Here is a 24,132-nt window from a genome sequence, read left to right as displayed (position 1 = left end):
CTCCCTGGATCCTTCTCTTCCCAAGAGGAAGATCCATTGGGACACCCCTGTCCAGCTCACGGTTCCCCCTTCCAGCTCCTCCAAGGGTTTTGATTTTCCTTAGGGATCATCACCAGCAGGGACACAAAACTCTTGTGATCCCTGGCACCTGCTATTCCCAACTCCTGGAAGTCCCCACTTTCCCCCAGGACTGCAAATTCCCACTAAAAATAAAGAAACGTTAAAACCCCACCACCACAGTTCCATGGAACCTTCAATACTTACTCCAGCGTTTTCAGGGAGAGCTGCACCTAAACACTGGGATACTCTGGGAAAACAGACACTGGTGCCATTGGAGGAGGAGGAGGAAGCAGCCTCCTTCCCAGGAAAACCCACCGGAAAACACAGAACTCGGATGGGAGGCGGGATGGCTTTGCGGTGGTCCCCACGGAGCCAGGACAAGTCGGGATGCTCCGGAGGTGCAGGTGAGGAGCCGGAGCCGTAATGGGGTTGTGGCCACGGAGCTGAGCAGAGACAGCCTGTTCATCCCGCTCCCCAAAATCCCCAGGGCTTTTCCTACTGATCGGGCTCATTATTTTTTCAGAGCCGGGAGCAGAAATAACTGACAGGGAGTGAATAATCCATGAGGCTTTGGCTGAGCAGCCGGAGCATCGTCAGGGAGCGGGGAAAGGAGAAGGAAAACACTTCAGTCACCCCAAAACCTAAGGGAATGTTCAAGGAGGAGGTCACTGATCCCACTCTGGCACTCGAGGGGAAATTTGGGATTCCCAATCCCCAGAAATTAAGGGGATCTCCTCACAGGGCACTGGGAAGTCCCCAGGATGCTCCCACCCCTTGGAAAGTCAGCTCTGGGGTCTCCTTCCTCACCTCCATCCCACCTTTCCATTTCCACGAGCTTGGGATGCTCCTGAAATAACTTGATGCCACTGCTGGATGCTCATCACGACCTTGTTAAATCCTCCAGCATTCCCATGGATGCGGGATAATTATGGATGGACCTGTAACGAGCTTGTCAGGAGCTGACAAACCTGGTCTGGCTCAAAATGATCCCAGGGTCCTTCACCTTCCCTGAAAATGAAGGGTTTTTTTGGGAATTGCTGCATGGATAAGGTTTGGGAGCACCCCTCAGCCAGGGTTGTGGGAACGGGGAGCACATGGCACTGGTGTCCCTGTGTCACCTCACGGAGCAGCCCCAGCCCCGGGGCAGCTTCTCCGGTGGCGGAAGAACCGGGATGTGCTGGCACCACCGGCATCGCCGCCGCTGTCCGGCGGAGCTAAATATAGCAGGACCTTGCTTGGAATGTGGCAGGGGAGAGGGGGTTTGGGGAGCAGCATTCCCTCAGGAGAGCAAGTGCTGAGGGGTTTGTGGGGCTGGAATTCCCTCAGAATCACGTACCAGGGTTTAGGAGGGTGGAATTCCCTCAGGAAAGGGGTTTTGAGGGGCGGAATTCCCTCAGGAGAGAGCAGGTACCAGGGTTTTGAGGGTAGAATTCCCTCAAGAGAGCAGCAGGCACTGGGGGTTTAGAGGAGCAAAAGTCCCTTGGGAGCAGGTGCCAGGGGTTTAGGAGAGCAGAATTCCCCCCGGGGTTTGGAGGGCAGAATTCTCTCGCAAGAGAAAGCAGGTCCCAGGAGTTCAGGAGGGGGCAGAATTCCCTCAGGAGAGAGCAGGTGCCGCTACATCAGGCGGGATGAGCCCCTTTCCTGAGAGACAGCAACTCTCTGAGGGGGAAGTGAGAAGCCTGGGGAAGCTCCTATGCTGCAAATTCCCAAAGTCAGGAGACACGAGCCCGGAGAGAGCGTTTATTCCCAAGATAAAATAAAGCCAACAGGGAACAAGCCGAGGTAGATGCTCCGGTGACCCGCCCGGCTCCCGGCACACATCGGGGTCACTCCAAGCCACCAGACCCCCGGGAATTCCTGAACCCCGATGCGAGCAAACCCCAGCATCCCACCGGGGATTGACAGGCAGGAATTACCCAAGATTGCTCCCTGGAGAAGCCCCTTCCCACAGCAGCCAGCAAGTGGAGCCGCTCAGAGCAGGCCCAGGGGCACAGGGACAGGGAATTTAGGGGTGTCCCTGGCTTTTGGGAGGGGGACCAGCGCATCCCGGCCGGCAGCGCGGCGGGAGGAGCATGCCGTAGCCCTGGGATTTGGGAGCGATAGAGGCAGGATCCCATTCCGACGTCCTCGGGGTCAGACTTCAGGAGCAGCCAGCTGCAAGGAGACCGGGAGGTGTTTTGGAAAAGGGGCAGGATTTGGGGGGACCCCCTTGCCTCTCTCCCCGAGTACCCACCACCCCCGGGGGTTTGGGATCTCCTCCCCATTCCCAGAGCAGAGAGGTGGATGTTCTCTGGGATGCTCCCTGGGGATTGGGGTGGGATGTTTTCCCAGGGAGGGGACACTGATGGCAGCGGGATGGGGGCTGTCATCCCGGGAGCCATCCCACTCCCGATTCAGCTCCTCTCCAGGATATTCCTTGGATCACCTCGCTGTAGCTGGGAGGCTGAGGCAGCTCCGCCGGTGGCACGGCCAGATCCACCCGGGTGGCACTGGGGACGATCAGCATAGCCTGGGAAACACACCGGGATTATGGGAGACACCGGGATCAGGGGAGGAGGTTTTTGGGATCCATCCCTGCCGCCCCCCCAGTCCTACCTCATTGGAGCTGAGGCGCGTGGCCCGGCACCAGAAATTGGCGGTGGCCACGGCGATGCAGAATTCCAGGATGGTGAAGATGAGCAGCACGATGGAAATCCCATTCCCTGCAAGCTCCAGGATGGGGAAAACCCCATCAGTACGCCCCGGAGGGGGAATCCCACCAAGGGCAGCCCGCATTCCGGGGCTCCCCCTTCCTCTCCCACTGCATTCCTGGCTCCAAGGTCTCCCTCCCAGCCCTCCATCCCGCCGTTTTTATGGCTCATGGATGCTTCCAGGGGGTGAGTCATCTCCCGAGGTACCTGCCTAAAATAGGTCATGCCGGCAGAGGAGAAGCCGCCACCCCACCACGGGGATTTGGGAAAGGGCACAGCACCCCGTGGGGGTTGGAGAGCAGGCCAGGGGCTTCCCAAGGGCCGGAATTCCGGCTGGTGGGATTTTACCAGGACGAGATAGCTGTAGTAGTTGAAGCTGGAGCGGTAGAGCCCATTGAGGTTGAGGTCCACGATGAAGGCCACAATTCCCAGGAGCGCGAAGATGGCGCTGATGACGTTCATGGTCTGGCTGCCCTTCACCTGAGAGCGCCCCAGAGGGGTTTTGGGGCGGGCGGGGGAGGTGTGTGGGGCAGACCCCCCCCCAAAATCCCCGAGGGACACCCCACCCACCCCACGGGATCGCCACCGGCGTGCTCCCGGGAAAACTCACCGCGCATTCCGTGGGGCTCTTCTCGGCGCCGATGGAGAGGCAGCCGGAGATGATGAACTGCAGTGGGAGAGAGGGGGCTCAGCCGGCTCTGGGGGCACCCCAAACCTGCCCAGAGGTGGCACTAACGGGGCACAGGGGACAGCCCCTGCTCTTGTTTTCCAGGCCTTGGGAGCAGCAGGTGCATCATTCCCAGTGGGCATCCCACCTGCTGGCATCCCTCCCCAGAGAGATTCCCTTCCCCGGGGGCATCGTTCCCTGGTGGGATTCCCTTCCTGGCAGGCATCCCAGCCCCCTAGACATCCTTTCCCGGTGGGAATCCCTTCCCAGCAGGATCCCTTCCCGGCCCCCCAGCACGCACCGACACGCCGCCCAGGAAGGGGATCTCTCCGATGACGAAGACGGAGGTGTAGACGTTGGTGAGCGTGGTCAGGACGATCCCGAAGCCGATGTGCAGGAATCCCGTCATGATCTGGATGGTCTGGAAGCGCGGGAGGGGTGGGAATGGGGTCAACTCATCCCCCCCCCCCCCCCCGCCCACCCACAAAGCCACCCTGGGGATAGGGGGGATGCTTTAATCCCAGCGCCTCTTCAGAGACACAGCATCTCCTGAAGGATCAGCGGGAATGCCCGGGAATGGGCTGAGGGGGGATTTTCCAAGGGTTTCCCCCCCCAAACTCACCCCCATGACGCGGTTCTTGCCCTTGGGGAGGGTCTCTGCCGTGTACATGACGGCGCGGCTGCCCAGCCGGAGGCTCCCCATGCCCTGCATGAGGAGAGCCGGGGGGGCACCGGGACCCCCCGGAGCAGCCCCGGTCCCCACCGGGGCCGCCCCCGCCCCACCCCGCCACGGCCCGCGCCCATTGGCTGAGCGCCGTGACGTCAGCGGCTGCGGCATCCCCCCACCCCTCCCCGGGGCACCGCCCAGCCCACGGGGGGACACGGGGGGACAGAGGGGACAGCCCCCCAAAGGCCGGGCAGGGCGGGATGTGAGGCTGCGAGGGGCCGGGGAGATGCTCCATGGGATGGGGAGATGCTCCATGGGATGGGGAGATGCTCCATGGGGCCGCGCGGCGTGGGGGGAGATTCCCAGTGTTGTCCCCCCACCATTCCGGGCAGGGCTCCAGGACGCCGTGTTCCCGTAGGGAAAAGCGGCTCATCCCAAACCCACCCGGCAAGGGAGTTCAGGAAAATCGGGGTGCCAGCGCTCCCCTAAAAGCGCTCCCCCCTCCCTCCTCATTGCCGCCCCTTCCAGCTCCGCGCCGTGTTTACAGGAGCGCAGAAAGGAAAGAAAAAAATAAAAGGAGAGAAAAGAAAAGAAAAAAAAAAAACACTCCCGCAGCGAATTCCTGGAAGAAAAATCCATCAAGGGCCATTAGGCTCCTGCGGCTCCTCCCCGCAGAGCCGGGGGCACGGACGGGGCGGGGGAGCGGCCCTCAGGACGCGGAGCTGGGCACTGCCCCAGGCACAATTTTCTCCGGATCGCCTTCCCCAGGCAGGGATGGTCGTGAATATCCTCCTGGGTCTGCTCCCTGCTGCAGGAGGGGAGGAGCGGAGGGGATCCCCCGCACCGATCCCATCCGCTTTCCCCCCAAACTGGCTTCATTCCCCATTTTTAGGGCGTCCAGCCCCAAGGAGAAGGAGCCGAGAGCTTCAGGCAGAGGATTAAACCCGATATCAGGGAATAGCGAGGGGGACTGAGGGGGGCACATGATACCGCCCTGCGCCCCAAAATTCATGGAGGACACCCCTGTACCCCATCTCGATCCAGACATTCTCCCGGCTCGGAATCCCTCACGGAGAGATCCCGGCATGGGGTCCGCAGGGCACGGGAGACGCAGAGCCCAGCGCTCCAGGAGGAACTCCCCATTTCCCTGGGGCAGGAACAGCCCACGGGGAGGGAGAAGGGCCTGCCCCACGAGCCACGAGCCCTCGGGCCAAGGGGAGAACATTCCCGGAGTGGATGCCGTCCAGGAGAAAGGAGCGGAATTGGGGCTGGGGGTGTCAGCAGCTCAGTGCCCCCAGAAAACCCCTGGGGCTGGCAGGGTCCCCTCACCCCCACCCTACACGCATCTCCTTCAGGGACACACGGTGTCCCCATTCCTCACCTCCAGGGTGGTCCCGCAGCTCAGGAGGGGGGTGCTCCAGGTGGTATCCAGCCCGGTCAGCGCTGGTCACCCCAGGGTCAGCTCCCCACCGGACAGCGGCCGGCACCGGGAGCCACATGCGGCCACACGCGACAGAGGCTGGCAGGGAGAGCACAAGCATGGCTGTGACAGGGATTTGGGGACCTCCAAAGTCCTTCCCTCCATGCCCAGGGCGGAGGGACCCACCCGGGGGTCACTGCCCCGTCTCCTCCCCCTCCTCCAAACACCCACTCCCCCAGAGCGTCCTGTGCAGAGGCTGGGGCTGCAAGGAGCAGCACAAAGCACATTCCCGCGGGAGCCTCCATCGGGATAGGGATAGCCTCCCCAGCCACGGCTTTAACAGCTGGGAGGAGGGTGGTGGCCGCCGGTCTCCCAGTGGGAAGCTGGGTGGGGCGGGCCTGCCCCTTGCACCCACCTGGGGCTCGTTTCCAGAATCTCCCAAGGATTTGATCGTGGCTGCCCGTCCCACCTTTCCCACCGGGAAACAGGGACTGTCCCATGGGACACTGCAGAGTCCCTGAGGAGGGCGAGCCCTGCTCCGTAGCAACCAAACCATGCGTGTGTGACCCACAGCATTCCCATCCCGGATCCACACCCAGCACGTGCCAGCTGTTGGGAAGGAAGGGGCCCTGTCCCAGCCCAGACTCAGCCCAGTTCTTTGGGGAAGTGCTGATTTATTTAAAACAGAGCATCCTCAGGAGTATCTGAGCTGCCAAGAGGAGCCTCATCCGTCTCAGAGGAGCTCCCCGGAGATGGGGGAACTCCAACTCCCTTTGCCTCTGGAGGATCTTCTCCGACTCCGAGCACAGGGTGTTGTTCCCACTTGGCAGCCCCGCAGGATCCTGGCAGCCGTGCGCTGGGCACCGGCGCCTCGGGGACACTTCCTGCTGCGCCACTTGCTGCTGGGAACTCTTCACCGGAGCAGGCCGGGCTCCCAGTTTGACTTCCAGGCTCTTCTTGGCCACGTGGATCCTCAGGGCTGAGCGGGTCCCGCTGATATACGCGGATCCGAGGGAGCTCGGAGAGCAGGCCCTGGCATCTTCTCCGTCCGGAGTCTGGCAGCTCCCGCTGAGGCTCTCGGAGCGTGGCAGGCTCTCGGAGGAATGGGGTGACGCTCCCCGCTGCACCAGTTGCTCCTGGGAACACCTCACTGGAACGGGCTGGGCTCTCAGCTTGACTTCCAGGTTCTTCTTGGCCACGTGCATCCTCAAGGACGAGCAGTTCCTCCTCACGCTCGCAGCTCCAAGGGAGCAGCAGGATCCGTCCACGGGGTCCTCTCCATCCGGAGTCCGGCAGCTCTCGCTGAGGCTCCGGGAAGGACGGAGGCTCCCGGAGGAGCTGGAGGAGGCGCAGCAGGGCAGGCGGCCGCGCTCCAGCAGCTGCTCCAGGTCCTCCCACGAGAGCTGCCACATCTCCGAGTCCCGCGGGAAGGACACCCCGGGCCACAGCGGCGTCACCAGGTCCTGCAGCTCCCGGGCCGCTGTGGCGCAGGGGGCACAGCCGGGGCCGCAGCCGCAGGGGATGTACGGGGCGCTCCCGGGGGCAGCCGCGCCCTGCGGAGGGGTCTCCTCAGCCGGGGGGGAGCCGGGAGCCCCTGGGGCTGCTCGGCCGCGCCGGGACCCCCCGGCCCGGCTCCCGGGGCGCTTCTGTGCCTTCCGAATGCGGGCGGCCAGCAGGACGGCCGTAGTGGCCACCAGCAGGACAAGCGCGGGGAGCAGGACGCTCATGGCTTCACCCACGTCCCATCGTGGCCGCACTGGGAGCCGGGGCTGGTGGCACGTGTCCTGTGGAGACACCGCGCTGATGTCACAGTGCTGCGGGCGGGGACACCTGTGTGACGTCACAGCCCCGGGGCACCCCGGCGCTCACCCCTTTTGTGACGTCACGGCCGCGGGTCACCCATCCCGAATCCAAATATGAACTCCCTCCCCGTAAAAGCAACACACCAGCCCAGCACAAAGGCTGGGAGCACATCCAGGCCGCTTTCAGCACCTCCTGACGCCGCTGCGGGACCTTCGGGACCCTTGGGGGGCTCCCCCCGCCAGCGACCCCTGCCCGGTGCGGGGGTGGGAACGGGATGCGCAGCGTTTCCCTCCGGAACTAACGTTCCCGCCGCATTTCCCGGCCGGACCACGGGCGGGACGTGTTTGGGGACGGACCAATGGCGGCGCCTTTGCGGCACTTCCGGCGTGTCCCGGCGATGTGGCGATGGCGGCTCCCGGGGCCGCTCCGGGCCGGGGGAGGTCAGGGGGCCCCGCCCGTGCTTTTTGGGGGGTTCAGAAGGCCGGGGGGACCTTTCCGGGCCACTGGGGCTCGGGCTGGGGCTCGGAAGGGCTGACACCGGGGAGGTACTGAGGGCTTGGCGGGACCCCCGGCTGGGCTGTGCTGGCCTGGGGGAATCTTGAGACCGGGAAGGGAAGGCCCCGCGGGGTCCCTCCTCCCCTCCCGGCGCTGCCCGAACCCCCCATCCCGCCCAGAGCCGTGACCCCCCCGCTCTGTCCCGCAGGTCCCGGCGGCGTCGCGGTTCCCCGGGCGGGGCTCAAGAAATTGGCGCTGCCCCCGGATTACAGCGGTGAGGGGGATGGAGGGCGGGAGAACCCCGCGAGGGGTGGAGGGGGCGCTCGCCGGTCTGTTCCCGGAGATCCCGGTGATCCTGGTGTTCCCCGGCAGGGATCACCTTCCCGGAGAAGCCGAAGCTGAAGTTCATGGACAAGGTGCCAGCGGTGCCCAAGGTCCGACGGGAGCCGCGGCGGCTCCGTGACATCCGTGGCCCGTCCCAGGTGGCCACCGACTTCACCCAGGGCCAGTACGGGATCCTGGTGAGCGGGAACGGACCGAGGGGGAGCATTCCAGAGGCTGGGATCGCGTGTTCCCGGGCAGGACACGGGACCCTCCGTGCACTGAGTGTGCCTGAGCCGTCCCCCCCTTGTCCCCCCGCAGGCTTTGGGCGGGGGGTACCTGCACTGGGGCCACTTCGAGATGATCCGCCTGACCATCGGCCGCAGCATCGACCCCAAGGCCATGTTCGCCGTGTGGCGCGTGCCCGCCCCCTACAAGTCGGTGACGCGGAAAAGTCTGGGACACCGGATGGGCGGCGGGAAGGGCCCCATCGAGCACTACGTGACGGCGGTGAAGAGCGGGAGGCTGGTGGTGGAGGTGGGCGGGCGCTGCGAGTTCGCGGAGGTCAGGCCCTTCCTGGCCCAGGTGGCCCAAAAACTGCCCTTCCCGGCCATCCCCGTCAGCCGGGAGAGCCTCCAGGAGATGCGGCGGGAAGAGGAGAAGAAGAGGCTCAACAACCAAAATCCCTGGACTTTCGAGCGCGTGGTGGCCTCCAACATGTTGGGGATGAGGAAGTACCTGAGCCCCTACGACCTGCGGCTCAAGGGACGTTACTGGGGCAAGTTCTTCCTGAGGCACAGGGTGTGAGGAGCGGCCGGATTGGATTCCTTTGGGAATTAAACTCTTCCACAAGAGCCTAGCGTGGGTTTAGGAGCTGGGAGTATCCTGAGGGATACATGGATCAGGCTTTGAGGGATGAGGATCTTTATCCCAAAGTGGGGTTTGGAGCTGGGAGCATCCTGAGGGATCCACGGGTCAGGTTGGAGCCACGAGGCAGAGTGTGGGTGAGCTCTTTATTGAGGAGGAAGGCTCCAGCATGGGTGGCTGCACATCCAAGGAGCACCAAGCACAGGGAGAGGCTCCTCCGGCCGCCCCGGCAAGGCAGAGCCCTGTGTCCCCCCCCCCGAGAGGGACACAGCCCTCCCGGCCGCTCCGTGCCACCGAGGAGGGGCTGCTTGTCACAGCGGCCACCGACTGTCACCTGAGTGGAGGAGGAGGAGGAGGAGGAGGAGTGAGGGGACCTTGGCGCTGGGAGGGGAGGGGGGAGTGCGGCGGGTGGGCTCCACTCCTCCAGGGACACGTGGGATGTCCTCGGGGCTCCGGGGATCAGGGCATGGCCGGGGTCTCTCCGATGGATCATCCAGGCAGGGGGCAGGAGGGGGGAAAGGCCACCTGTGACAGGGAGGAAGATGAGGTGACACTCAGGAAGGGGACGTGGCACCATCCCCGTCCCTTCCCAGCGTGGCAGCCCGAACCCGCTCCCTGGCATTGGGGGGCACCAGGGACCCCCCGTGCCACCCCCAGCCCTGTCCCTGTCACCTGGAGGGCAGCGGGCGGGGGGCTCAGGCGAAGATGCTCCCGATGCTGGCTGCCAGGATGATGGCGAGGATGATGCAGCACAACATGATCAGGATCTTCTTCTGCTCGGGGAGACAGGGACTGTGAGGCAGGGACACGGCTGGGGAGGGGGACAGGGGAAGGGAATGGGCTGGGGAGGGTGTCCTTCAGCACCGGGAAACGGGGCCGGTCCAGCCCCCAAATCCCCGGACAGCGGGAGCCGAACCGGAGCAGTGCCGGTGGCTTTGGGCATTGCCGGTGCCGGCACGGAGAGGAGGCACGGGGCGGGATCAGCGGGATTTTATTCCAACGGGAATTAAATATCCACGATCAACACATCCTCCCGCCCGGACATCAAAGCCAAGAGGGGATGGGGACCCCCGACAGCTCCGTCTGTCACAGCACGGTGACAGCAAACCACGCTGGTGCCACCAAACGCTGTGTCCTGTCCCTATTCCCGCCCTCATTCCAGCGGGATGCCCGCGTGGGTGAGCGTCCGGCCCTCGGATTTGTGTCCTTGTCACCCCCTTGCCAGGGCTGTGGCTGGAGGGGACGCGGGGGCAGATCCCAGGGAGCAGCAGGACGGGCGGTGCTGGAGCCCGCGGCGGGAGCCGGGACACGGAGGGCTGGGAGCAGCAGGTCCAGGAGAAGCAGGGAGAGGAGGGGTCCAGGATCGGTGCCGGGGAGGGTCCCGCCGGGAGGTGACATCGCTGGGATGGTCGGGAGCGTCTGGAGGAGGGAAAGGGGAGCTGGAAGAGCCGGCGGGGAAGGGGACCGGGACTGCCGCGGGAAGGAGGGAGCAGGGATGGCGGATGTGGCGAAGAGCCAAAATCCAGGGCCTTGAGCAACATGGACCCGCAAGCAACGCAGAGCCTCGAGCAACACAGACCCTCAAGCACTGCAGACCCCAAAAAATGCGGACCCCAAACAGCGCAGACCCCTGAGCACCAGAGACCCCTGAACATCACAGACGCCCGAGCACTGCAGACCCCCAAAAAACACAGACCCCAGAGCACCATGGACCCCCAAACTCTGCAGACCCCCAAAAACGCAGACCCCCAGCACCGCAGACCCGAGATTGCCGAGCCCAGAACCCCCCACCCCCAGCCCTGTGACAGCCCCAAATCCCAAAGCACTGGAGCCCCCCAAGCAGGAGATGACACTGGGATGCCCCAGGGCTCCGTGTCCCCACAGTGGGGGTCCCCTGCCCCCCAACACTTACAGACCCTCGCCCCAGGGGCTATTTCATGTTCAGCCCCACCGAGAGTCCAATGATGAGGGCAACTGTCCCCAGCAAGAGCACGGCCACTGCCACCAAAATCAGCAGCTTCTGGGGGGACAGGGGCAAGTCGGGGCTGATGACACCTGTCCCATGTGGGGGGGACACAAGGGCACCAAGGGGCCCTGAAGAGCCAGAGGTGCTGCAGAGCCCTGGGGATGGGGCAGGAGGGGCTGAGCCCTCAGCAGCTCATCACACCTGAGGGTGGGAGGGGGCTCAGGGGTGGCAGTGGGACAGAGAGGAACAGAGCTGCCAGCCCCCCATGGGGTCACTGGGGGGAGGTGGGAGTTATTGGGGTCAGCTGGGGGATATCAGGGGTGGCTGAGGGGGGACAGGAGGTGACTGAGGGACATAAAGGGATCTCAGGGCTGCTGGAGGATATGAGGGAGGTGCCGGGAATACTGTGAGATGTGAAGGCACTCTGAGGGCCAGAGGGGGACACTGGGGGTTACAGAGGGGACACTGGGGGCTGTGGAGGGGACACGGGGGCCGTCGGTCTGTCTCACCCTCCTGGCCTCGCTTTGGTACTTCACAGCCTTTTTGGTGTCGGCCACGGCCCGTTCCACAAATCCGACGGACTGGTCCATGTTGTTCTCAATGCGGTCGATCATGGCTCCCTACGGAGCACCCGGGAGACACAGAGACGGGGGGCGGGGACACTGAGAGCACCCCGGGGTGCTGGCACCCACCCACCCAGCGTGCCTGGCCCCGGCACCGGATTGTCTCCATGCAGTGGTCACCACCCCACCCCACATCGCTGCATGCCTGGATCCCCCTGGGCAGGTCCCTGGGCCACTCTGTGGTCCCATGCAGGTCCCTGTGACCCCATAGCCAGGTCCCTGCTTGTCCCCGTGTCCCCACAGCCAGGTCCCTGCGTGTCCCCCCGTACCTGGTTCTCCACCAGCATGGCGATGTCCACAAACATGTCGTGGAGCTCCTTGATGCTGCTCTCCAGGCGCACGATGTCCTTGTGCCGCCCCTCGATCTCGCTCAGCGCCTGCTTCGAGATCTGCGAGTCCATGATCTGCAGGGACAGGGCAACGTCAGCGGGGAGGCCTGGCCCTGTGACACCCCCCGCCCCGTGTCCCCTGGTGTCCCCCGCCCTCCCGTGTCAGGGCTCACCCCCGAGGTGAAGATGGAGGGATTCCCGCTCTCCAGCATCTCCTCCAGCTCCTCGTCCGTCGTGTTCTTGCCGGCTGCGGGCACGTGGGAAGGGGTGGGAACAGGCCCCGCCCAGTTCGGGTTAAGGGGTGGGCTCTGTGAGTCTGGCTCCACCCACTGAACCAAATTTGGTCAAGGGGTGGGGTCTAGGTGGATTGACCCCACCCACGTCACGAAAGGGGCGGGGTTTTCTGCCAGGCCCCGCCCACCCCTCCCGCGGGGCGTGGTCACGCACTGATTTCCAGCTGGCGCTGGATGCGGCCCTTGCTGCGCTCCCGGAAATCCACCTGCGCCTCGTTGTACTTGGTCATGACGTCCACGAACTTGCGGGACAGCACCGAGTGCTGGGGACACGGACAGGGACGTGAGGACAGGGACTTGGGGATGGGGACACCCCAGGGGGACTGGACCCGGTGCTGGGGACGGGGACACGGAACACCCCAGGCACGGCATGTCCCCATTGTCACAGGGGACAGGAGCGAGGACACAGGTGTGACACTGCCCAGGGGACAAGAGGAGGTGCTGGGGATGGGGACGGGAAGTCAGCCCAGTGACACTCGGGGCACGGCGTGTTCCTGATCCCAGGATGGACAGGACAAAGCGCTGGGAGAGGGGACAGTGGCGTGAGAGCCAGGGGACCCAGGATGTGGCACGTCCCAGCACGAGGGGACAGCACAGAGTGTTGGGGACGGGGCAGAGGGACACGAAGCCTGGGATCACAAGGTGCTGCTGGGGATAGAGTTGGGAGACTTGGGGACACCTTGTCACCATGGGGGACAGGGTGGGACCTGGGGATGCCGGATGTGCAACGGAGCTCACCTGGGACTTGCGTATCCGGAGGTCGGCGGAGGATCGTGCCTCGTCCTGCTCAATGTTCCTCTCCATACCTGGAGAGAGCCAGACCCCAACCCCTCAGGAACCTTCCCCACTGCCAGCCCCCGTGATCCCAGCGTCCCAGGGGGACAGGGACACCCGTGACATGGCAGCAGGGACAGGGCCACTCACTCTTCAGCTTGTTACGGACGCTGTTGGCCATTTTCTTGATCTCTGCCGTCAGCTGCTCCAGGTCATCTTTGGTCTCTGTGGGATCACGGGTGTGAGCCACCATGGGAATGTCCCCAGGGAGGGTCTCCCTGAGCAGGGGATGGTGTGGGGACACTCACTCTGCTCTGGGATGGGGGCTGAGAGGATGATGCTGTAGAGCTTCTTGGCTTCCTCCACATTCTCCGAGATCTTGTCGATGTTCTGCCGGGTCTCCTCGATCTGGGAGGATTTTGGGAGGGGGGTTAGGAGGCAGCCCTGCCCCCCCCAGCCCTGCTCCCAGCCCTCCCTCACCTCCGAGAAGAACTCATCCATGAACGCCGTGTTGTCCACGGCGATCTCCAGCTCCTCCTCATCGTCCGCATCCTGCTTCTGTTGGGACACAGCACTCGGGGGACCCTGTGCCCTGCCAGCGCCCCCCGGGGGCCCCCCGGCGGTGACAGGGACACGGGGGGAGTAGCCATGGGGATGTGGTGGCGCAGGAGGGGACATCTGCAGCGGGGAAGAGCCGGGGGGGCCGAGCCCAGCTCACATCTGGCCAAGCAAGGCCGGGAATTAAGGGATTGCTGGGCTTGGCCAGAGGGAGCGGACAGGGACAGCGATGGGATGGGGATGGGACAGGGTTTATGTCCTCAACCATGGCCCCACGGCAGGTCTGGGGCAGCCCTGGGGGGCACAAAGGTGGCTGGTGCCCCACACCCTAGTGTCGTGCCCAGGCCCTCACCCACACGCTCCCAAATCCAGCCCTTCCCAAAACCCAGTCCCAGCCCCTCTGCCTCCCCTCACCCCCTCAGCTGCACCAGCACCCCGGGGGTGTGGTTGGGGTGTCCTGGGGAGGGGGACAGACCCCAGGTTGGGACTCCCCACCCCCCTCCTCCTGCTGCTGGAGTAAAAATAAAATTAATCCCTTCGCTCCCCCGTGAGGGCTTTATCTGATGGCTCCATAATCCCGGTAAATCCCTGCCAAGCCTCCCTGCCACGGCTGGGGGCCCGGCCGCGAGTTGGGGGCCTGCTGGGACCCCCCAAATCCATGGGGAGCCGATGCTGGGGAGCAGAGGGGGACAGGGGGGAAGTGGGGCCCCACGGCGGAGCGGGAAAAAGGGAGAAGGAAGCAGCGCTGGTGGCGGGAACGTGGGGAAGTGTGGGGTGCAGGATGGGGTGCGGGCACCCCAAACTCACTGCCGTCCCCCCGCAGGACGGACACCCCTCCCCCATACCCCCTGGTGTCCCCCCATTGCACCCCACGGCGTGGGGGGGACGGGATTTGGCTGGGGGCATCACGTCACCCCAAGACGCCCACCGTACCCCCAAACCGCACGGGGATGACCCCCCCCAGTCCTTCCCACCTGCCGCCCCCGTTGGAGGGAGGCTCAGGGTCGCCCAGCTGCCATGGGGTGACCCCCGAGACACCCCCACGCACCGCGGGGTGGGGTCTCGGTGCCACCCACGCCCGGTGTCCCCGCCCACCATGGACTGGGGTGTCCCCGAGACCCCAACCCACCATGGGATGGGGCCTGAGGTCCCCCCCATCCCCGTGGCACCCCCGCGCACCGTGGGGCGGCATTTCGGTGACATCCACCCCATGACGTCCCCGTCCGCCACAGACTTGGTTTTTGGGGTCCCCTCTCCCCGTGACGCCCTCACCCACCATGGGGTGGGATCTCGAGGACCCCCATCACGGTGTCACCCTTTTCCTGAGGGGCCCCCTGCGGGTGTCTGTCCCCTGTCCTCCCCTCGCCACGCCGGGGGTCCCTCACCGCCTTGAGCTGCTCCAGCCGGTCCTTCATGGTGCCCCCAAGGGCTGGGGGGGCGCGGGGGGGTCCCCGTCCTCGCCCAGCGCAGGGATGGGGGGTGTCACCCTCGGTCCTCGCCGCTCGGCCAGGCCTCCTACATCCAGGCGAGGTGGCGGATGGCCCTGTCCCCCGTGCCTGTCCCCAAGCCCGGGGCTGTCCCTGCGCTAATCCCCAGTGACGGGCACAAGGAAGGCGCCGAGGGGAGGGACGAGGTGGAGCCACCCCTTCACCTGGGACACCCGGACCCGCCGGAGGCGGCAGCTGGGGATGGCCCCCGGAGCCCCCGGGGGGTGGCAGAGGTGGGGGACGATGTGGGCTCGGAGGCCATGAGGAAGCTGGTCCCCCACGGGGGTCACACGGTGAGGACGTGTCACCCCCTCCCTGCCACGTGTGGCTGCGGCGGGAGGACGGCTGGGGACAGGGAACACGGCTGGGGACAGGGAACACGGCTGGGGACAGGGAACACGGCCGGGGACGCAGAGGGGGGACAGGGGGTGTGGATGGGGACGCAGCTGGGGACACAGCTATGGATGCGGGTCACAGCTGGGGACGTGGCGGGGTTCAGGGGACGCGGCTCGGCCGTGGGTAGGGTCACATCTGGGGACACAGCTGGGAACGGGACACAGCTACGGGTACAGGAGGCAGACGGGGGGACAGGGGACACGAGCAGGGATAGGGGACAGCTTGAGGACATGGCTGCAGTTAGGGGACACGACTGAGGGTCGTGACTGGGGACAGCGGTCCCAGCTGGGGGAGACGCGGCTGGGGGACATGACTGGGGATGGCATACAGCTGGGGACAGGGCTGGACGGACACTGCTGGGGCTATGGATGGGGTGACATTGTCTGTGGGTGGGGTGGCACTGGGCGGCACGGCTGCGGGCGGGGGCACGCGGGTGTCACCGCTGTGGGCGGGAGAAAAAGGGACGCTGCCCCTTTAAGAAGCCCTCACGGAGGGGGCGTGGTCTGAGGTGGGGCGCGGCCCGCGTTAGCCCCGCCCCACCGCGCGCCGGCGGGAGGGGCACGGGGCGGTGGCGGCGGATGACGTCATGCGGCTGCGCCCGCGGCGGCGCATGCGCGGCGGGGGCCGGGGCCTGGTCGGGCGGCGCGGAGCCTGCGGGCGGGGGGCGCCGGCGCCGCCATGTTCCGGTACCCGGTGAGCGGGGAGGGGCCGGGGGGGCCAGGGCGGGCGGGGCCCTGCGGGGCCTGCGGGAGAACCGGCCCCGGAAGGCACCGGGGCGGTGTAACGGGGTGGGGTGGGGTATAACGGACTGGGCGGGGGAGGTAAAATGAGTTGGGGAGGGGGGTAACTGAGGGGGTCTGAGGGGCTGGGAGGGGGCTCCGGGGTGACGGGAGGAGTCTGGGGGGGGCACTGGGGACCTATAACGGGCTGGGGGAGCGTATAACGGGAGGGATCACTCTTCCGGTATGGAGGGGTCATTGGGGAGATCCAGCGGGTTCGGGGAGTCCCCGTGTAGGAATAATGGGTTGGGGAGATTTCCGTGGGCGGGCAGTGGGGCTGGGGGAGGTATCGCTGGCTGGGGGGGGTTGTTGTATAGTATAATGGGTTGGGGGTTCATCAGGGAGGTGTAAGGGAGCTGACCCCATTGCCGGCTGTCCCAGTCCCTGGAGGACTGCCCGCTGGACGAGGATGAAGACGCCTTCCAGGCCCTGGGGGAGGAGGATGAAGACATCGACCAGTTCAACGATGACACCTTCGGCGCTGGGGCCGTCGGTGAGAGCCCGAGTGTCCCCCCCAGATCTCCCTGACCCCCCAGATCCCCCCCGCCCTGCGTCCCTCACCCTGTGCCCCTCCTGGCAGATGACGACTGGCAGGAGGCCCATGAGCGGCTGGCGGAGCTGGAGGACAAGGCCGGGTCGAGCCGGGAGCCGGACGGTCCCGTTGGGAACGACGGGGACGTTCTGGGCGATCCCGAGGACGCGCTGGCCGAGCGGCTGACGCGGCTCGTCATCGACAGCGAGCTGGAGGACCCGGCCATCATGCAGGCCGTGCACACCAGGGATCCCCCGCAGGTGGGAATGGGCTGGGGGATCCGGAGGGATGTGGGGATGGATCCCACAGCGCCGTCCTGACTCTCCTTGTGTTGTCCAGCAGCCTGGAGGGCTGAATTCCAGCATCTGGGACAGCTCGGCCGTGCTGCGGCGCATCCGGGGACCGCTCCTCGCTCAGGTAGGGCGCTGAGGGCAGGGGGCTCTTCCCTGGTGATCCCAAATCCCTGTGGCAGCCAGCTGGGTGGGATGAACTGTACCTGGGATAGTGGAGTGTCCCGCTTCCCTCTGGCTGCATCCGTGGCTCGTTGGGGACCCTTGTAGCTGTCACCTCTTGTCCCCCCTCGGACCCTGGAGGGCTGGGATGGGGAGCTGTCGCTGATCTGGGATGCCTGGTGATGTCTGAGGGATTTCAGGGCTCCCAGCCGGATTTGGGAATGCTGGTGCCTGGAGGCAGAGGATTTTCGTGTTGTTGTGGTTTGCTTAAGAGTCGGGCTTTGAAGTGCTGCATGGCCAACCCTCTCCCAACCCTCTCCTGGTTCTGCCGGGCTGGGAGGTGACCCAGAATTCCCACCCCACGCCCCGTTATCCCAAGCGGGATGCTCTTGGCAGTCACGTGCGCTCTGGGAACGCCCAGCGTCGCGTGGGGAGCCCAGGGAAGCGCAGTGGGACGTGGAGAGCCGGCAGGAGGAAGGGGGGACAAGGAGCCTCCTCCCTGTCCCAGCCTGTGACTCCAGGGCGGTGTTCCTCCCGCAGGAGATGCCGTCGGTGTCCGTGCTGGATTACGCCCTGCCCCAGAGGCCTCCGCAGGCTCGGGATGAGGAGCGGGATCCGTCGGAGCGGGCGCTGCCCCGGCGCTCCTCGTCCCCCGTCATCGGGAGCCCCCCGGTCCGGGCCGTTCCCATCGGCACCCCCCCCAAACAGGCTGCCATCCCAAACTTCAACCAGCAGGTACCTGCTCGATTCCCAGCTTCCCAGCACTCCCGGGGGTGCAGGCGGCTTCCCAGGGGGAGTGACCGAGCTGCTCCCCTCCTCCCAGATCCTGTGTCCCAAGCCTGTCCACATCCGAGCTACCATGCAGCAGCGTTATCCCGCTCCCTATGGAGAGAGGATGTCCCCCAACCAGCTCTGCAATGTTCCGGTATCCAGCTTCCCCTCATCCCTGTTTTTGGGGATTGATGTCCAGCCCCTCCCCTCCAAAACCTCCCCGTGTTCCTGTGGCTCATCCCTGCTCCATGGAGCCTGGCCTTCCTGGGGTTTGTCCCGTCTGCCAGTCATGGTGTGTGACGGGGCTCCCTCTTGCCATCTCTCTCCCCAGAATTCCTCCCTCCTGGGCCACCCGTTCCCCCACAGCGTCTCTCCCGTCCTCACACACCTGCAGAGAGCCCAGCTGCTCGGAGGAGCCCAGGTAAAGCCCCTTCCCGTGCTTCATCCCACCTTTCTCTCCGCGTGGCTCCGGGACTTGGCTCTCCATGGCTCTTGCTGGCCATCCCAGATCCTTTTCCTGCCCGGCTGACTCCAGGTGTCCTCTCTGCCCCTCCAGGCCGGCCGAATGTCCCCCAGCCAGTTTGCCCGGGTGTCCGGGCTGGTGGGGAGCCCGCTGCCCTCCGTGAATCCCAAGCTGCTCCAGGGCAGAGTTGGGCAGATGATGTCCCCGGCCGGAGGGTTCCGTGCCTTTTTCGGGGCTCCCCCCCCCCCCGCCCCCCTCGCAGCTGCCGCACCCTCAGGGCCCCGGATCCCACCTGCAGAACCTGAGGTCGGTGCTGTCCCTGTCCCTTTGCCAGCGTCCTGCCCGCTCCCTGCATCCATCCCTGACGATTCCTGCTCTCCCCAGGCCGCAGCCCCAGATGTTCCGGCCGGACACGACGCATTTGCACCCCCAGCACCGCCGGCTCCTGCACCAGCGGCAGCAGCAGAACCGGAAGTGAGTGCGGGGACAGGGACGGGGCCGCGTGGCACGGGGACGTGTCCTGCTTCCGGGGTCACCTGTCCCCCCTCTCTGTCCCTTCCTGTAGCTCCGGTGTGCTCACGGGTGCCCTTCTTCTCCTGCCAGCCAGCACCGGAGCCTCAACGGCTCCGGGGGGGACCGAGGGGGCCACCGGAGCAGCCATCAGGAGCAAATCCGTAAGGATCCCTACGCCAACCTCATGCTGCAGCGGGAAAAGGACTGGGTGTCCAAGATCCAGATGATGCAGCTGCAGAGCACTGACCCCTACCTGGATGATTATTATTACCAGGTACTTGGGAGCAGGATCTGCCCTCTGTCCGTTGGGTATTGGGTGGGAAGGGGATGTCAGTCCAGAGAGAGAGATGCCATGGATTGTTTTCCTCCCTGGAAGAGGAAGGCAAAGAGACAGGGTGGGAGCAGCATCGCTGGGAAGAGCTGACTCCCTCTTCTTGGATGAGATTTCCAGAAGTGAGGACATGTCAGGGGACACGGGATTAATAGGTCTGGGATAACAGGAGAGCAGCTCCTCTCCATCAGAAGTGTGATAGAGCCGGGATAAAACCCCTGGAATGGAAAATGGGGAAGGTGCTACGTGGAAAATTAAGGAGAGATCCTTGGGCAGGGAAAGGCTGACTGTGATCTGACTGAGAATGGTGGTGGTGGGTCCTGTGGGAATCCGAAGAGCGCAGTAGGGAAGGTGGATAGGGAGAGATTGCTCCTGCTTTTTTCCAGTTCAGGAATAGGGAATGCCAGACAGTGCTGGGAAAAGCCAGGTGTGGAGCAGGTGGAGCAAGGTGGTGGCTGAGGGACCATTTGAGGGTCCCCAGAGAGAGAGGGAAATGTCTGGGACGGACACTGGGAGGCTGAGTGAGGTAGGAGAGCTGTGCCTGCTGGGACTGTCCCCTTTGGAGCTGGCAGAGGTTTTTAGGGATGTGTGGGTGAGCTGGTCCCAGTAGAGAAGAGGAACTGGTGCAGGATGTGAGTCAGCAGAGCTCTGCCGTCGCGAAAGGGGGTGGATTGGGTGGGGAGGCCCTGGCAGGGTGCCAGTGGAGCAAGGCAGGCTAACTGGGATGTACTGGGAAGAACTGGGAACCCCACAGGGAGAGTGGATTTGTCATTGTCCTGAGAGAGGGCTGAGGAGGAGCCTCGATCTGTGTCATCCTGAGGGATGGGAGAGGAGGATGGGCTCAGCTGTGGCTTGAATGATGATGTTGGGAAGATGGTGGAGCTGAGGAGAGGGAGATGGCCAATGGTTTTTTTGGGAGAAGGCTCTCAACTTTTCCTCTCCCTGCCTCAGAACTACTTCCAGAAGCTGGAGAAGTTGGCAGCAGCCGAGGAAGTGCACGGTGACGGTCCCAAGAAGGAGCGCACTAAACTCATCACCCCTCAGGTGGCCAAGCTGGAGCACACCTACAAGCCAGGTAAAGCTCTCCAGCAGCCCCAGGGCTCCTTTTATCCTGGGATTGAGGGGACTCATCCCTCGGCTTCCCTGCTCCCTCCTTCCTGCAGTGCAGTTTGAGGGCTCGCTGGGAAAACTCACCGTCTCCAGTGTCAACAACCCCCGGAAGATGATCGACGCCGTGGTGACGTCCCGCAGCGAGGATGACGTGAGTTCCTGGCCTTCCTCCCTTCCAACACAGCCCTGTGGCTGCTTCCCACAGCCCTGACTCCCTCTTCCCTCCCCGGCAGGAGACGAAGGAGAAGCAAGTCCGGGATAAGAGGCGGCAGACCCTCGTCACGATCGAGAAGGTGAGTTTGAGGGGGATTGTCCCGACCCTCAGAGGTCCATGGTGGGATAAAAGGTGGGCCAACCCGACCCATTCCATGATTCCCTGAATGATCCATAATTCCCTGAGTGATCCACGCTCCCTGCAGACGTACAGCCTCCTCCTGGACGTGGAGGACTACGAGCGCCGCTACCTCCTGAGCCTGGAAGGGGAGCGGCCAGCCCTGATGGGAGAGAGGAAGCAGAAGATCTGTGACATGTATGACAATCTGAGGGGGAAGGCACCTGGGCAGGACAGGTGAGTGGGGTTTGGGAGCTCCAGCACTTTGGGACCACTGAAGCCAGTTTTCCATGGATGTTTGACTCTTCCAGGAGGCTGAAGTAACTTTTTTTTTTTGCCATTTTACCCTCGCTGTCACAACTTCCATCTCCTCCAACAGCCAGAGCTGAGGACTAGGGATGTCATTCCTGTGTAGTTTTTCCCTCTTCAGGGATGTTTTTCGAGGCATGGGTGTATTTTCCACCTGGTGCTGGGGCAGATCCAGCCGTGGGATAACCCTGGGATGCTCCCAGGTCAGAGTTGGCACCTTTTTCCTCCTCAGGCTGAGCGATGACCACTTCATGCAGATCATGTGCATCCGGAAAGGAAAACGCCTGGTGGCCCGGATCCTTCCCTTCCTGGCTCCGGAGCAAGCGGCCGACGTGCTCATGGCCACGGCCAGGAACCTGCCCTTCCTCATCAAGAAGGATGCTCAGGATGAGGTGAGGTTCCAGAGGCTGGGAGGGCTCCGTGTGTCTTCGGGATGGCAGTTCCTGCCTTTCCTGGCAGGGGCTGTGTGGGAGAAGCTGGTTTGCAATTCCAACACCAGGGAAACGTGTGGAGCTCCCAACTGTGCTCTTTTCTCCACAGGTGCTTCCCTGCCTCTTGAGGCCCTTTTCCCACGTCCTCTACCACCTTCCCTTGGGAACAGTCACCAGCCTTGTGCAGCAGCTCACAAACCTACCTCAGAGCGCCGCCGCTCCCACCAACCTGCACCTCACTGCTGTGCTCCAAAACAAGGTGCTCCTCATCCCCACCCCTTCCCAGCCTCGGGAATTGCCCCAGCAGCCTCTCAGCGCCAGGGTGTTCCCCTCACTAATTAACCAGGGTGTCTGGCACATTAATTAACGGTCTGAGGTGGCCCTGGGCAGCAGCTTCCAGGTCTGTCCCACTTGTGCTCCACGCTCCAATGCTGGAATTTGGGGTGGGAATGCTGCTCCTCTAAGTCCCTCCTGGGCTGGGAGTGGTCCGTGGTCTTTTCTTCCTTTTCCTCCTGCAAAGGCAGCCAGGGATCCTCCCGCCTGTGCCAGCATTCCCAGGAGGGCTGGGAAGTGTTGGGGATTCCCCTCAGAGGTGACCCATCCCCTCGCTGTCCCCACAGTTCGGTCTGTCCCTGCTGTACCTGGTCCTGAGCCGAGGGGAGGAATTGCAGAGCTCGGACACAAACACGGAGCTGATGCAGGACAACCAATGGTGAGTCCCTGTCCCGGGCTGGGATGCTCCTGCCTGGAATGTCACCGCATTCCCAGCCCCTGGGGAAGGCTCCCAGAATCCTTCCCCAAGGGGAGCTGGGGAGCTCCTGCCCTCCCAGCCCCCCTCACGCTTCTCACTGCTCCTTTCTCCCGTTTTTCCGGCAGGACGGAGCTGATGCTGATGGCGACCCGGGAGCTCCTGCGGATCCCTCAGGGAGCCTTGGCAAAGCCCGTGTCCATCCCCTCCAACTTGATCTCCCTCTTCTCTCGCTACGTCGACCAGCAGAAGCTGAACCTGCTGGAGACGAAATTGCAGTAAGTGCCAGCCCTCTTTTCCCAGGGGAATGTGGCCGTGTCCCACCGTGGGACTGGGAGAAAGGGGAAACCAGAGGTGGGGATGCAGTTGGAGAAGGACTGGAGTGAGGAAAAGTAGCTTGGGGAGAGGCGAATCGCTGCCTTCCTCTGATCCCCCCCACCGTTGCTGCCTGGTTCCAGCTTAGTGCACGGGATCCGGTAGATCTCCGTGGCTCCTCGCCACCACCGGAATGTTCCAGAGGAAGGATGGAAGGAAGGAAGGATAGATGGATGGATGGATGGATGGATAGAGGGCACACGGTTCACCCCACACCTCCCCCGACGCCCGGCCTGGCACAAGGGGCACATCTGGCCCCCCAATCCCTGGATCAGCGGGAAGAGGGGGATGTTTGGCTGCTCCCCCTTTTCCCACAACATGCTGCCTTTCCCTGCTGCTCCCAATTTCCCCCTGACTCCCTTTGCACCCCCAAAAACTGCTGCTTCCCCCCCAAACACACACACACACACACACACACACACACACACACACACTACTGAGGATCCCAGCAAGCAGGGAGCCCCTTGCTCCAGATCCATGGCCAGGGGCTTCCCGCTCCTTCCCTGCTCCTTCTCCAGCCCTTCCCACAAGCACTGAGCTCCGCTTCCCGCCCTTCCCCACACTTCACACACCTGTTTTGCACACTCACCTCGTCTTCCCAAAATTCGGCTCCTTCCCTACCCGCCCCCCCCGGGATCAGCCCCAGCAGCTCCGGGGTGGGGGGGCACAGCCAGGTCTCTGTCCCCTCTGGATCAGATCCGGGTGGATTCAGCTGTGCTGCTCCTCGGGAAGGTGGTGGTGGTGGTTGGGGGATAATTTTACCTTTTTTTTTTTTTTTTTTTTTTTTAAGCTTTTAAAAAGAAAAAGAAAAAAAAAAACCAAGAGATTTGCACATGTAGGGATTTTACACCCCGGAATTCCTCCCGGCATTAACCAGCCCTGCCTCCGCTGCTCCCGGCCCTTTCCCCGTCCTTTTTCTCTGACAGATCAAGTGGAAAGTTCATTTATTATTATTATTATTTTATTGCTCTTTCTTTTTTCCCGCTTTTTTGTTTTGTTTTTTTTTTCCTTTCTTCTTTTTTTTTTTGCTTTTCCCCCCCCTTTTTTCCCCTTTTTTTGCTTTTTTTCTTCATTTCATTTGCTTGCAGTTTTGGGTTTTTTTTTAATTACCTTTTTTTTTTTTTTTCTCCCCCCTCCCTCCCAGTTTTTGGTTCTGGTTAATGACAATAAAGTTTCTAAATTTACATTTTTATAGGGTATTGTAAATAAAGATGAATTGTATACTGCTGCCAGCCTGGCCTCTCCTTCTCTGGCCCGAGCCACCCCCTGCGCGACCCCGCGCTGTCCCCGCCTTGTCCCCGCTCTGTCCCGTCGCGGGTCTCGAACCTGCCACCCCGGGAGAGCCGGGGCAGAGAGCAGGGGGCGTGGCAACGCCTCAGCCAATGGCAGCGCGCTTGGCGCGAAGCCCCGCCCCTCCGCCAATCGCTGGCGGGTGACTCACCTCTCGGCGTCAGCACGCGCGGCGCGCCGCTGCCCCCGCCTATTGGCTCCACGCCTGATTGACAGGCGAGAATCCCGTTCTCGGCCAATCGTAACGCGCGAACCGCCCCGCTGGCGCCCTGGCCGCCAAT

General features: G+C 63.7%; 4 protein-coding genes across 10 annotated transcripts; 2 read left to right on the top strand and 2 right to left on the bottom strand.

The window, feature by feature from the left end:
* Positions 1 to 1,772: 1,772 nt before the first annotated feature.
* LOC116445360 (membrane-spanning 4-domains subfamily A member 12-like) lies at positions 1,773 to 7,362 on the bottom strand. Of its 4 annotated transcripts, XR_004240736.1 has the most exons (8): positions 5,920 to 7,320; positions 4,040 to 5,603; positions 3,719 to 3,838; positions 3,361 to 3,417; positions 3,099 to 3,230; positions 2,656 to 2,762; positions 2,486 to 2,569; positions 1,773 to 2,214 (listed from the first exon to the last, which is right to left on the bottom strand). XR_004240736.1 is itself a non-coding variant. In XM_032111931.1 (7 exons), the coding sequence occupies exons 1-7, from the start codon at positions 4,253 to 4,255 to the stop codon at positions 2,194 to 2,196; spliced, it is 744 nt and encodes a 247-aa protein (XP_031967822.1). In that variant the 5' UTR covers positions 4,256 to 4,270; the 3' UTR covers positions 1,773 to 2,193. The 4 variants fall into 4 exon arrangements, 2 of the variants coding, with proteins under 2 accessions (XP_031967822.1, XP_031967824.1); XM_032111931.1 differs by lacking the exon at positions 5,920 to 7,320 and having other exon boundaries at positions 2,656 to 2,769; positions 4,040 to 4,270; XM_032111933.1 differs by lacking the exons at positions 1,773 to 2,214; positions 2,486 to 2,569; positions 2,656 to 2,762 and adding an exon at positions 2,776 to 2,961 and having other exon boundaries at positions 5,920 to 7,324.
* A 43-nt stretch (positions 7,363 to 7,405) lies between these two features.
* MRPL16 (mitochondrial ribosomal protein L16) lies at positions 7,406 to 8,977 on the top strand. The gene is given in 5 exon segments (XM_032111934.1): positions 7,406 to 7,519; positions 7,522 to 7,747; positions 8,011 to 8,076; positions 8,175 to 8,323; positions 8,445 to 8,977. Coding segments are annotated over 5 exon segments (1,026 nt in total). The 5' UTR covers positions 7,406 to 7,420; the 3' UTR covers positions 8,931 to 8,977.
* Positions 8,978 to 9,117: 140 nt separating this feature from the next.
* Positions 9,118 to 15,139, bottom strand: STX3 (syntaxin 3). 4 transcript variants are annotated; one of them, XM_032111918.1, is made up of 11 exons: positions 14,919 to 15,139; positions 13,456 to 13,533; positions 13,284 to 13,383; positions 13,126 to 13,200; positions 12,940 to 13,007; positions 12,356 to 12,464; positions 12,082 to 12,155; positions 11,849 to 11,983; positions 11,466 to 11,576; positions 9,663 to 9,763; positions 9,118 to 9,515 (listed from the first exon to the last, which is right to left on the bottom strand). In XM_032111918.1, the coding sequence occupies exons 1-10, from the start codon at positions 14,946 to 14,948 to the stop codon at positions 9,686 to 9,688; spliced, it is 858 nt and encodes a 285-aa protein (XP_031967809.1). In that variant the 5' UTR covers positions 14,949 to 15,139; the 3' UTR covers positions 9,118 to 9,515; positions 9,663 to 9,685. The 4 variants fall into 4 exon arrangements, with proteins under 4 accessions (XP_031967809.1, XP_031967805.1, XP_031967807.1 ...); XM_032111917.1 differs by lacking the exons at positions 9,118 to 9,515; positions 9,663 to 9,763 and adding exons at positions 10,330 to 10,409; positions 10,903 to 11,010 and having other exon boundaries at positions 14,919 to 15,047; XM_032111914.1 differs by lacking the exons at positions 9,118 to 9,515; positions 9,663 to 9,763 and adding an exon at positions 9,965 to 10,409 and having other exon boundaries at positions 14,919 to 15,047.
* A 906-nt stretch (positions 15,140 to 16,045) lies between these two features.
* PATL1 (PAT1 homolog 1, processing body mRNA decay factor) lies at positions 16,046 to 23,006 on the top strand. The gene is given in 20 exon segments (XM_032112025.1): positions 16,046 to 16,109; positions 16,577 to 16,688; positions 16,776 to 16,987; positions 17,070 to 17,144; positions 17,720 to 17,914; positions 18,003 to 18,104; positions 18,282 to 18,371; positions 18,507 to 18,655; positions 18,657 to 18,719; positions 18,798 to 18,887; positions 19,017 to 19,200; positions 20,209 to 20,332; positions 20,421 to 20,518; positions 20,601 to 20,660; positions 20,787 to 20,935; positions 21,240 to 21,399; positions 21,548 to 21,697; positions 22,059 to 22,150; positions 22,315 to 22,464; positions 22,645 to 23,006. Coding segments are annotated over 20 exon segments (2,292 nt in total). The 5' UTR covers positions 16,046 to 16,094; the 3' UTR covers positions 22,667 to 23,006.
* Positions 23,007 to 24,132: the final 1,126 nt, after the last annotated feature.

Source organism: Corvus moneduloides, chromosome 6 (genome assembly GCF_009650955.1).
Source record: "Corvus moneduloides isolate bCorMon1 chromosome 6, bCorMon1.pri, whole genome shotgun sequence".
Classification (NCBI taxonomy): Eukaryota; Metazoa; Chordata; class Aves; order Passeriformes; family Corvidae; genus Corvus; species Corvus moneduloides.
Note: the sequence above shows the minus strand (reverse complement) of the source record. Positions and strands in the feature narration are given on the sequence as shown.

What these genes read in the sequence shown, in the direction of transcription:
- LOC116445360 (XM_032111931.1), bottom strand. Translation starts at nt 4,255, where the DNA reads ATGCCGCAGCCGCTGACGTCACGGCGCTCAGCCAATGGGCGCGGGCCG. An exon ending in GCAAGAACCGCGTCATGGGG is followed by an intron (nt 3,839 to 4,039) that starts GTGAGTTTGGGG and finishes CCGCGCTTCCAG; the next exon opens with ACCATCCAGATCATGACGGG. An exon ending in AGAGCCCCACGGAATGCGCG is followed by an intron (nt 3,231 to 3,360) that starts GTGAGTTTTCCC and finishes GGGCGCTCTCAG; the next exon opens with GTGAAGGGCAGCCAGACCAT.
- STX3 (XM_032111914.1), bottom strand. Translation starts at nt 14,948, where the DNA reads ATGAAGGACCGGCTGGAGCAGCTCAAGGCG. An exon ending in CGTCCGTAACAAGCTGAAGA is followed by an intron (nt 13,008 to 13,125) that starts GTGAGTGGCCCT and finishes GGCTCTCTCCAG; the next exon opens with GTATGGAGAGGAACATTGAG. An exon ending in ACCAAAGCGAGGCCAGGAGG is followed by an intron (nt 10,410 to 11,465) that starts GTGAGACAGACC and finishes TCCCTCCTCCAG; the next exon opens with ACGCTCCCGACCATCCCAGC.